At 41.1% G+C, this 12400-nt stretch overlaps 2 protein-coding genes and 1 non-coding gene across 3 annotated transcripts; 2 read left to right on the top strand and 1 right to left on the bottom strand.

The window, feature by feature from the left end:
• The first annotated feature begins 1853 nt into the window (after positions 1 to 1853).
• LOC125472308 lies at positions 1854 to 1983 on the top strand. Its single transcript, XR_007254225.1, has one exon. It is a non-coding gene; the product is annotated as a U6atac minor spliceosomal RNA (small nuclear RNA).
• Positions 1984 to 2124: 141 nt separating this feature from the next.
• Positions 2125 to 4445, top strand: LOC103965722 (pentatricopeptide repeat-containing protein At5g46580, chloroplastic). Its single transcript, XM_009378789.3, has one exon. The coding sequence runs from the start codon at positions 2140 to 2142 to the stop codon at positions 4294 to 4296; it is 2157 nt and encodes a 718-aa protein (XP_009377064.2). The 5' UTR covers positions 2125 to 2139; the 3' UTR covers positions 4297 to 4445.
• An 849-nt stretch (positions 4446 to 5294) lies between these two features.
• LOC103965721 (protein phosphatase 2C 29-like) lies at positions 5295 to 11381 on the bottom strand. Its single transcript, XM_009378788.3, has 4 exons — positions 9383 to 11381; positions 7898 to 8011; positions 7137 to 7401; positions 5295 to 5669 (listed from the first exon to the last, which is right to left on the bottom strand). Exons 1-4 carry the CDS (start codon positions 11228 to 11230, stop codon positions 5545 to 5547), a joined length of 2352 nt encoding a protein of 783 aa, XP_009377063.2. The 5' UTR covers positions 11231 to 11381; the 3' UTR covers positions 5295 to 5544.
• Positions 11382 to 12400: the final 1019 nt, after the last annotated feature.

The following is a 12400-nucleotide window of genomic DNA, read 5'->3' as shown; positions in this document are numbered from 1 at the left end:
AATCTGACATGCCCCGATCCCGACGTCAAGGCATTTCCATATCAGTAGCTTCGAGTCCTCATCTCAGTGTAGGACCCCTTTCTCTATAATCTTACCTTTTTATAATATTCCTTTTGTAGTATTCTTTATTAGTTGTCTGCTTTGAATACGTTCCCGCATTTCCATATTTCATTATATTTAAATTTACATATTTTATTTACGTTCGTTCTTTTCTTCATAACTTGCATGCATGTTAAAATAGCTTTCATCACCCACGGTTGTCAGCCTACACGTGCGCATCCTGGTGTTTGGAGGATATCGAGATCAAGGTGTGTCAATAGCAATAGTTTCTCTCATTATCAAACTGAAATTACAAAGCAATGGAAACAAGAGATTGTATCTTCTCTATCGTCTCTACATATTTGTGAGCAAATAGGCATTTATATAGGAAAACTATATCTTCTCTATTAAGGCCAAGAGATGTGAAAGTAGATAGCACACCTTCAACATTTGTTGGCTAACAAGACGCAGTGGATGGTGCATATTTCTTCATGCAGGTCAGCCACTTTTATAACACTCTTAGATATTCACCGATTTACATGAGGATTGAGGAGAGAGAAAAACTTCAATAGCAGGAGAGTTTTAATATTTTTTTTAAAGTTTAGCTTTAAAAAAAAAAATTATTATTATTAAGGAAGGGAGAAGAGTTTGAAATAATTACAATAATTAGGAGATGATGGAGTTTCGAACTCGAGAAGCAGGGTAGAAATCAACACCCTATCCACTAGGATACCTTTTCAAATCTATAGAGTACTATTTCGTTAACTTAAACTAGCAAGTCTTTTTAAAGACTCTTAGGGCAATGTTTTGTTGATTTCTTACTAAAATATTTAGCATAGTGTGGTTTTAGTGTCTCTTGGAGTGTCACTTAGTATTACAGTATAATGATATTCCTATTTACACATAAGTGAGATGTTTCTTGGAGTGTCACTTAGTATTATAGTATAATGATATTCCTATTCACGCATAAGTGAGATGTTTTAGGTTTGAATCTCGTAAATAATAAGTTTAAAACCAATTTATTCACCTCACCCCTTAATATAAATATGTCGTTATTTAAAAAAATAATAATCTCTTGAAGATGCTCAACTTCATAATAGTGCTAGGTTTTTTAGAGGAAAGAAAACAACTGAAGAGAAAAGAAAAAAAAAAGGCGTTGTAAAGAAGTTCAAGATTGAGAGTGAAAAATTCACTCCTCCTCTAGCAACAAATCGGCAATTCCTATTAGATAAATAGTAGGCTAGCTTCTATATTTCATTTGTTCATCACCATCAATATCAAATTTATGAACAACCATGTGTTCCTTGGTTCCAAGTCACAAGGAGAACATTTTTGTGTAAAACTATGCTATCTTGTGTTGTAAAAGCTGTGGGAATTGGCCCACATGGTTTAGTCAAAGGTGAAAAAGTGAGGACTAAAAATTATGGTATTGTCAAATTTTGCTGTTGTGGTATAGCATGGTCTTCAACTTTCAACTTGTATGACACGGTTTATCAATATGCATTAATTGCCCTTGTAGATTTCTGCGTGTAAATGACTATATATAAAGAGCATGCAGTGTATGATTAAACAACACGAAGCAATGATACAAATATCTCTCCCTTGTCTTTACCTGCATCATTTGTGTGATACAATTACAAACATAAACAATGTGATACTTTTATCTATTTATAACATCTTGCTATTTGTTTAGACTTCTTTGAATGATCTAGTGCCTATAGCACCAAGCCCAAACCAAGAGAGGGCCTGTATCCCACATCGACCAAACACAAAATCTTTTCTAGTTTATATAGTTCCAACTCCCCGACAAGCCTGTGTTCGTAGAAAGGAGAGATGGTTGGCATCTCCCCTGACAGGGACGGGAACAGCTTCCGAGCTTACCTGTTACCACACATCCGGTTAAGGCTACCCACCCTTGTGGTGGATCTAGAACCAATTTTTTCTACTTTTTTCTTTTTTTTTTTTATGGCATTTTTCCAAAATAATTCAACCGTTAAATTCATTTAGGGTTCGTCGTAAAGCCAGAATTTTGCTTCCGTTTTAGATAAGGTGTCAAAATATCCACAACATCTTCGTTTACCAAACAACTCTCAATCTTTAATGGCTACCAGTGCTGTCCACTGGACTCTGAATTCCTCGGATACAAAGCGACCCATCTTCTTCTCTTCACCTTTTCGACAAATCCCAACCAAAAAATTCAACATTTCTTGCCGCTCCGCCAATTCTCCTCCCAAATCCCCGCCGGATTTAGCCGAACCCACCACCAACAAGAAGAAGAACCAAAACCCATCTTTATCTTTGTCCGAGCAGCTCCAGCCTCTGACCACAACCACTCTCTCCGACCCTCCTCCGCCCCAAGACCAATCCCAGTTGATATCCAAGCCCAAATCCATCTGGGTCAACCCGGCCAAGCCGAAACGCTCCGTGCTCTCTCTGCAGCGGCAGAAGCGGTCTCTCTACTCTTACAATCCTCAGGTGAGAGATCTGAGGGGGTTTGCCCACAAGCTCAACGACTGTGATGCCACCAAAGTTGCCTTCTTGGCTGCCCTTGAAGAAATCCCCCACCCGCCCACACGAGAAAATGCGCTTTTGATTCTGAATAGCTTGAAGCCATGGCAGAAAACCCACATGTTCTTCAATTGGGTGAAGTCCCAGAATTTGTTTCCAATGGAAACCATATTCTACAATGTCACTATGAAGTCTCTGAGGTTCGGGAGGCAGTTTCAGCTCATCGAAGAGCTCGCGGAGGAGATGATAAGGGACGAGATTGAGCTCGATAACATTACGTATTCTACTATAATCACTTGTGCCAAGAGGTCCAAGCTTTTCGACAAGGCGGTCGAGTGGTTTGAGAGGATGTATAAGACCGGTTTGATGCCGGATGAGGTGACTTACTCTGCCATTTTAGATGTTTATGCTAAATTGGGCAAGGTTGAGGAGGTTCTTAGTTTGTATGAGAGGGGAAGAGCTAGTGGGTGGAAACCGGACCCGATTGCATTTTCGGTTTTGGGTAAGATGTTTGGGGAGGCTGGAGATTATGATGGTATTAGGTATGTATTGCAAGAAATGGCTGCTCTTGGTGTAGAGCCTAATTTGGTTGTGTACAATACTTTGTTAGAGGCAATGGGGAAGGCCGGAAAGCCTGGTTTGGCAAGGAGCTTATTCAAAGAAATGGTGGAATCAGGGCTAACCCCGAATGAGAAAACATTGACGGCGCTTGTTAAGATCTATGGCAAGGCAAGGTGGGCTCGAGATGCTTTGGAATTGTGGGAGCGAATGAGGTCGAATAAGTGGCCTATGGACTTCATTTTGTATAACACATTGTTGAATATGTGTGCGGACCTTGGTTTGGAGGAGGAAGCTAAGACGCTTTTTGAGGATATGAAGCAGTCGGAGCATTGTAGGCCAGACAGTTGGAGTTACACTGCAATGCTGAACATCTATGGGAGCGGAGGGAATGTTGATGAGGCAATGAAATTGTTTGAAGAAATGTCCGAGTTGGGTATCGAGCTCAATGTCATGGGGTGCACTTGTTTGATTCAGGGCTTGGGGAAAGCTAGAAGATTCGGTGATATGGTCCGAGTTTTTGATGTTGCAGTTGAAAAAGGGGTTAAACCAGATGATAGGCTTTGTGGGTGCTTACTCTCTGTTGTATCGTTGTGTGAAGAAACTGAGGATGAGGATAGGGTGCTTTCTTGTTTGCAGCAGGCAAATCCGAAGTTGGTGACTCTTGTCGAAGTGCTGCAAGATAAGAAAATCGGGTTTGAGACTATTAAAGATGAGTTCAGGAACGCTATTGGTAGTACCGCGGTTGAATCCCGGAGACCCTTCTGTAACTGCTTGATTGATATATGCCGAAACAAAAACAACCATGAGAGAGCTCATGAGCTGCTCTATTTGGGAACCCTATACGGGTTGTATCCGGGTCTGCACACCAAGACTGCAAGGGAGTGGTGTTTGGACGTTAGGTCACTATCCATAGGTGCAGCTCACACTGCACTTGAAGAGTGGATGGGAACGCTCTACAAAATAGTACAGCGGGAAGAGGCGTTGCCGGAGATGTTCTCCGCTCAAACTGGTAGCGGAAGTCACAAATTCTCGCAAGGGCTGTCGCATTCCTTTGGTTCTCATGTGAAGAAATTGGCTGCGCCGTTTAGACAGAGTGAAGAGAAAGCTGGTAGTTTTGTGGCAACCAGGGAGGATCTAGTGTCGTGGGCGCAGTCACAGGCTCCGTCGTCGGCCGTCACGACAGCTTAAGTGCTTTATATGTTTATACTATGTAATGTCAAATGGGAAATGGATTATCTCATTTGGATCGTTGTATGTTTCACTTTCAGAATAACTTTTTGTACCAGAGTAGTTATACAGTTTTCAGGCAACCTAAACGTTTAGGGAGTTGTTTGGTATCCTACTTGTTTTTCGTCCAATTTTTCGTTTTTGAAACTAACTAGAACCAAGTAATTTAGCTACGTTTATCATTTTGAAAACAAAGGGTTGGATCTTCGTGAAAGACAAAACAACCAAACTCTAGTTCACTTTATGTCCACTTTCCCGCACGCGCTGTTAGACCAAGAGCTAGTTCGGAGTTGAAGCTCCTTTTGCTGCACTGTGAGAATAAACATATGTGATTTGCGAGCGAGGTTAAGCGTCGTTGGATCAATAGGTTTTAGTGTAGTTGTCACTTTTAACTCAACTTTCTAGTGTTAATCAGATTTGGAAGGGTTAAAAGATTTGCCGGAAAGAATCCTTAAAAGTACTTGTACATCAAATAGTGCTTTCTAAAGCAGCACTTGTGAAAAAAGCGTCTTAATAGATCGATGCTTAAACTTGTATTACCTTTATTTTCTCTTCCCTGTTGTTTCGTCTATAGGTACCACCGTACCGGTAACATAAGTCGACTGTGACTTGTTGATGCTACAAAGAATTGAAACGCCAACACAAATTCTAAACAATCCAACTCTTGTTATCCGCGACGGTGGAAAACCCACCTTCCAAAATTAGAGATGCTCAGTTTTGACAAGGGAATGCTCAAAGTCCAGTAAGTAAATGTGTACCCCCACCAATTTACAAACACCATTTCCGCTCCGGGAAAGAAGAAACGAGATAAACAAGGCACAGAAGAAATCGAAAGAGCCTCCGCCTATGCAATTTTTTCTATTTTTGTTTTTCTTTAAACAAAAATGTAAATCTAAGAGAAAAACGAAACGAAAGGAATAGATTTTTCTTCCCCCCCCCCCCCCCCCCCCCCCCCCCCAAACAAAAGAGCAGTTCCCAACAACTCCGTCTGACTTTCCCCCCTATTAAGTATTTGGTGATATCTAACATCAGCCTTTTCCCATCCCTAACTAGTTGTATGCTTATGCTGTGAGCGAATAGAAAACCCTAATGGACCCATGCAACTGTCAGCAGCAAAGCTTTTCCCTACTGCTTGCACAACATCCCTAGCCGAAAACCGAAATTGCAATATCACCTGTTTTAGAGAGAATATTGCTTGCGTATAAAGTTTCAAAGGTACTTTCCCGATGACTTCCAGATTCTTCCTTCAAGTGATATAACCATAACGGTCACGTCGTCATGATACTTCCTGCGAGCTCCTTGCGGGATGTCCAGTAATTCATGGAAATCCATTCCTGCATACCAAAACACTTCAGGTTCAAAGCTATAAAACCCTAACAAAATATGTAGACTAATAATAAAGCTTTTTGTCCAAACTAGAAAGACAAGTGTCAGATTAAGGGATTAAAGTCTATGCTTTCAGGAGGCCAAAAACCTAAAACCTTAGATGGGTAAACTTAAAAGCATCTTCAACCAACTCCTTTCTCCACCAAAAACCTAAAACCTTAGATGGGTAAACCTAAATCCTAGCTAAGTCTGATGCCTACCAGGAGTGTAAATGGGCCGAGCCAAGTACCAAGGTGCTCAAGCTCAACTTAGTTGATATTATGCATGCTCAAGCTCAGCCCAATTGATATTGTCACGTAAACATATGCTCGAGCTTGGCTCTGGAAGGGGAGGGAGAATGCACACATGCTCATAGTAGTAGATAGTAGTAGAATGCACATATGATACCGATCAAATTAATAAGGTCAATGTACTATATTTTATAGAAATTGCCAACAATTAAGTCAAAATTACAGTCTTTCAGAGTGCCGACACTTGATAGGAAGGAAGGTGTTTATTTCCACCCTTTAACCAATATTTTGAAAGAATCACAGAAGTTTTTGTAACATCAATAGTTTCACAGTAATTATCTGATCAATTTCATCTGTTGTTTTCTTGTGGGGAATCTGGTCAAATGTCAGTGAAATTCTGGTTTGGGTACTGAAATTTCTATGCAACTTTGTACATGTGATCTGAAAAGTTTCAAGTAGAAGTTAAAAGATGAACAAGATGAACAAAGAAGAAGGCCCCTTCTCTATTTCGAAAACACTTTTTAATCATTATCTGTTAAAGGTTTGACTGGCGACGGCTCTAGAACCCACATGCTAGACAGTTACTGCTCTTTGATCAATTAGATAAACGCTTGGGCAAAGAAATTAGCTAGATGGGATTTGGTTAATAGTGAAAACCATGTTTCAAATGCAGCCCCTTATCACTTAAAATTCCCCATGTTTAAAGGTAGACTTTGCTCTTTCTTTTTTTTGATTGATATTTCAGTAAATCTGGACTACCAAAATATCTACAACTGCTGCTAATTTTATCCTTGAATTAGGCAAGACTAAAAACCTATGAAGCCAGTGCCGTTCTTTTGCAAATTATCTAATCAATTTGATACATAACTATTTTTTTTTTTCTTTTTTTTTTTTTTTTTTTTTTGTCAAATGATAAATTTTGTTAGATTAGCTAACGACGGGGTTTGAACCCACGCCATCATGCAAAAGCTCCACATCTTTCCACCACTGTGGTAAAGGTCACTTGCATACGTAACTATTTCCAATCCTAAAATATAGTGCCTGCACCCACCATTCTAACACCGTCCTACTAAGCCTTGCATTGTTCTTGCTACGAATACTTCAAATTACAACGAAAAAAGAACACCAAAAGTACGTATATACAATTTTCACAATATAAGAGGCAAAAGAAATGGAGGAAATTACCAGCTTTTTTTGCAGCACGGAAAAGAAGCTCCTCTATCAGGTGTTGTGCAGGGTCTCCATCTGGAAACTTCTCCATAAAATTCTCAACATGGGAAACTACTTCCTGATTGCTAAAATACTGATACAAACCGTCTGATGACAGGATTAAGAACTGATCACTAGGGCAGAGTCTATGGTGGCGAAGAGAAGGCAAACATGATATGTATGGTGCAGTGCCAATGTACTCATTTCGAAACATTTCCAATAACGTGTCATTCCACTTGGGCTGCACAACAAAAACAAATCACATTGTTACCTACTGAGGACACTGGACCGTGCGTCCAATGCACTTGAACATGGTGAGTTCATGCAGCAACAAAAACACAAAATCATAATTAACTTTTAACAAATTTGCTGAGGATTCTGGTTTTGTTTGATTAGAGCGAAAAAAATAATAATCTTGAAACATACAGACACAATTATACATACAGAGGTAATAAACATATGAACATGATTTCTTGTAACAAAAAAGAAAAAACATATGTACAGATTGAAATTGACCATTCACAACTTGGGACTGTTGAAACTCTATGTCAATAATTACGAAACCTCGTTAGGTCGTTCCCTTATTATACAAGTAATGTCAAGCCGTAACTTTTCAATAGATGTGTAAAATGCAATTTTACTTCAGATTCTCAAAATGTATATGAAATAAGTATCTCCACACCAAACCATGCAAAAAGTGAACTTCAACAGGATAGTTAACAATAATGTACTTAAACCTGTTTCAGAAATCCAGCCCCAAACGCTCTGGTAACTTTAAGCCGACCTTTCACTCTATCATTGACAATACAATGTTTGTCATCTGGATGTTCATTTTTTATTCTTGTTACTTCCTGCAGAACGAAAAGAAAAATTGTTGAAAAACAAAACACAAACGAATACGAGCTAAGATGCATCAAACAACATGACTCAGAAACTAAACGAGGAAATGCCTATAATTGTTACCAGATGACACTATGGATGGGAAAGAGAGAGGGAATAGTACAAAGAACAACAACCAAACATCCGCACCAATAAGAAGACAAAAATGAGTGTCTGAGCGCATTATTATGGTGAGAAGTAACTTTTTGGAACGGAGGTGAAAAGATCCACCAAGGCATTGACAGAAAACACTTCATACTTATCAACATGCGCACATCAGCGGCACATCCACAAGGTTATTAAACATTGAAGGACTGGCACAAGAAAAGATACATGCACGGAAGCTTCCACATATTGTCCCCATCCATAAAGGAATTGAACATAAAGGCAAATGAGACAACCGAAAAAGCCAGGACGGGAAAAGGAAGCTTCTTCAATTCTTTAAGTCTGCTGTCCCCGTCCCCAGAAAGGACACATTGCTTAGGGCAATTGTACAAAATCAGGTTCAGTACAACCAATGGATGATACTTTAGTAGGCTTATTTAAACAGTTGAAACATGATTTGATAATTGCAATTCCTAGATAGCTTTTCTTTAGAGTCTAGACCACGTCATAAATAGTGACAAAAAGCAAATTTAGAACGCACCTCCCCTACAATTAACTTCATTTAATTTTATTTCATAATAAATTTCTTTCAAAGAATTACTGATGATATTTTACACATTGGTTAGATTTCTTATAGATTAATACCTCAAGTTTGCCAATACATTTTTCCAACACTTAAACAAACACCAGAAGTTTAAGAAACAACAAGAACCTTAAGTTTGCCTTGGTAGGAAGCATCAGAGCCGGTGTGGCGTTTTCTAAAAGAAAAACTCGAATACATATTTAGCAAAGTATCACACAATCTAAGGGAAAAATCTAGCTCCAGTGTCGGAAGACTATATATCTAGCATGAATTACATGAACGAGAAGTGTGCTTCAACTAGAACCGATTTCTCTCACCAACTTTTCATAAAATAAAAATAAAAATAAAAAAAGAGAAATTCTATGACCAAGATGCATTACCAGGAGATAAAATTGTGAAGCATGCTGCTTCAAAATTATTAAAGATAGCAACTCAAGAACCAAGAGACCATGGAAAACAACCAAGTTATTTGGCGTTTGCGCATAAAAATGTTTTTGATATAGGATTCTTTAGTAAAATGAAAACTTAAACACACCAACCTCATCCATCCAGGAAAATACAAAACAATCAAGTAGGAATTCATTAATGACTGGTCAAACAATATTAGCATGAGAACTAAAGCTACAGATACATACATGAGAAGCAGAGAACTTACTTCTTCAATGCTCGTGCTGTGATCAGTGGACAGTTGCAATGCAGTCAATTGCATTGCTTGAGTAGGAGCCTCATTGGCCACAGCTGAGGACGACTCAGTTATATCCTCAGTGTTCAACCCATTGTCCTTGTACCCTGTCAAAGCACTGCTTGAATCACCTTCCTCCGGCTCATAATGTGCTACAATGGCCCGACTATCCCCCAAATTCATCACATACACATCCTCATCCCTCATTAGCACAACCAACAAGCATGACCCCATCAATGCAAGTTCCGGATTCGTATCATGAACCTTATCGGTCATCTCCAAATACGCTTCCTCCGTCGCATGTAAAGCCCTTGACAATGCACTCAACACTAACTCATGATCCACCGGTCCCTCCTTCCTCTTCCTGCCAGTTGGAGCAGACCTCTCCTCCACTCTATTCTCAACCTCAACCTTCTCTTTCTCCTCCAAACCAAACCGCCATGGAAACAACGTTCTACTATGACCCTGACCCTCCTTGTGCTTAGTCAAGCCTTGTTTCAATTTTGACAGCAAAAGCCACCGCCTACTAACAGCAGAACCCGAACCCTCATTGCTCACTGTAACTGCGTCATCAACAGAAAATGCAAACCTCTCGGAACCCGAAAGGTCAAGCCCCTCTTCAGCCTCAGCCTCAGCCAGCAATTCCCAAAGCCGCCGCCTTCTAACACCGTCGGATTGAAAAGTCACTCTCTTTTCCCGATCAGCTTCCGGCAAGGGTTTCGAATCTGAATTCGACTCGTTTTCAGTTTTGCCCTCTACAACTACATCAGTCTCTGAAGCTACATTTGGTGGTGGGTTACTGTTATTGGCTTCTTCAGCGGCTTCTGGGGCTTGATCATCGTCACCAACCTCCCAAAACAAACCCTGAAGCTCATTGTAAAATGCACGGTAAAGATTACCCATCAGAAATTCCGGAGCATCAGGGCCATTAAACCCATCGTAAATCCCAACAAACAGCCACCCCTGCTCTTCCGATACAACCACATGTACACGATCCTCCCCGGCTTTGCCAAGAGCCCACTGGACATTGCTCTCGCTCTTGGGCTCAGGCTCCTCTCCGATTGACGGTGGACCCTCCTTCCGACCAACGAAATTGAGCACCGGAACAACCCAGGGGCGCTGCTTCTTCTCCGAGAAATTCCGATACAGCGCCTTCCCAATCCCCGAAATGCCCTTCTTCCGCCTCTTCTTCACGTAAGGGCCACCGAGTGGCGCCGAGAAGTGAACCCGCCCGTCTGGCCCGGCCGGGTTGGCGTTCGGGTTTGGGTCGAGGGGACCGGAGAGGGCGCCGCGTTCTATCGGGCCAGAGAGGAAGAAGCCCGCCCGCTCCATTGGACCCGAGGGATCTCGCTCACCGCCACGTGGCACGGGCTGAAGAGGCAAGGCGCTAAACGACGACGTACTCTCGAAACCATTGACTATACTCCCCCGGACGCCACCGCCGCATCCGCCGAGAACACTCTCAGTTGCATCGTCGTAAATATTGTCAAGCTGGAGGACAGTCCTAGGAGTGGCGCTATTGGCACTGACGGAAGCCCCGGAGATGGCTTTGAACCCGGTTTCGTGCAATCCGGGTCGGGTTCTGGAGCCGGATTCGTGAGGGGGCGAGAAGCGGAGGGAGTTGGAAGGGGAAATGAAGCGATCCGACTGAGTAGGAGAGAGAAAGCGAGCTGAGGAGCGGACGTAGCAGAAAGAGTGGCCTAGGGTTTCGTCCAGGGGCTCGGACGCCGCGAAGACAACGTCGTTGTGGTCCGGGTGGTGGTGGTTGGTCCGGTGAACCGGCCGGAAGCAGGCGGAGAGGGTGGAGACTCCACTTCCCATCACATTTGAGTCGCGTCCGCTGTTTGGCTACCGAGAAAATTGTCCCCTATACGATTTTCCGGCAAAGCTCAACAACCCAAATAACACCATTAAAAAAAACGAAAATAAACAAAAAAGAAAGAAGCTGAGAGAGAGAGAGAGAGAGAGTGGCAGTGATTTTATATAGTAGTTGAGTAGACTGACTGGCCTCGATTTTGTAGAGAGAGGAAGACTTTGTCTCTCTAAAAATAATTTTATTAATTTTTAAATATTTTTAAATTGGTGATATTTGAATTTTAATTTTTTGTTGTTGGGTGCAGTTGTTGGCTCTTGTTTGACGGTTACACCTGGCGCCTAGCAAAGCAGAAATGGCGAGTGCTGGTTTGGAGTACCTGCCACGTCGGAAGACACGTGGAACTACCGTGATTGGCAATAGCGATTAGGGAAAGGAAGCGGGAGGAGTCAGACAGAAAGCGGTGGTGGGAGTAGGACTGTTCACTCACCGCAGGGTCAATGTTTAAAAGGGTTATCTTGCGGGGGTGCTTTTGTCCTTTTCTCGGTTTGGATTTTCGGACACCCCCCAGCCCAAGGCCCAATCTCGGTTGACCACTACTTTTCTGTTTTTATCTTAAATTACCATTCTGCCCCTGGTATTTCTCTTTATTTGTTATTCTTAATACAGGCGAGCAAATCTGTTTTGTTTTGTTGGGGAATCGCGATGCAATTAATGATGTGATAAACATTTTCAGTTTCAGAAGGGGTATGTTAATGTTCGTGTATAGCTGCAACTGATGAGCCTATTAAATTATTAATTAAATTGATATGGTCCTATGGTCCCTACAAATTCTGAAACTTCAGTCCTTTTTTTTTACTTTGTGCAAGTGTTTAAACAATCGAGCATGTGACTCATTGGCTGGTGTGGTTTTTCAATTCTTCGTGTCCATGGTTCGAGACTTGCTATGTTGACATTATTTAGATTTTTTTTAAATTGAAATAATAACACTACCCTTATAATTTGCCTTAGTTTTTAGGGAATTTTAACGAAATACTCTCGGTACTGTTCACTTTTAACGAAAAATCACATTTTTACTTTTGCTTAGTACTATTCACTACACCTTTATTTGTCATTTTTCATTAAAACTAAAGTTTTTTTTTAGATTTTTCGTTAGTTTTTCTTAGTTTTTACCATAA

This window comes from the organism of the source record quoted next, unplaced genomic scaffold (genome assembly GCF_019419815.1).
Source record: "Pyrus x bretschneideri cultivar Hongxiangsu unplaced genomic scaffold, Pyrus_bretschneideri_v1 Contig69, whole genome shotgun sequence".
NCBI lineage: Eukaryota > Viridiplantae > Streptophyta > Magnoliopsida > Rosales > Rosaceae > Pyrus > Pyrus x bretschneideri.
This window is presented reverse-complemented; position numbering and strand designations above follow the sequence as displayed.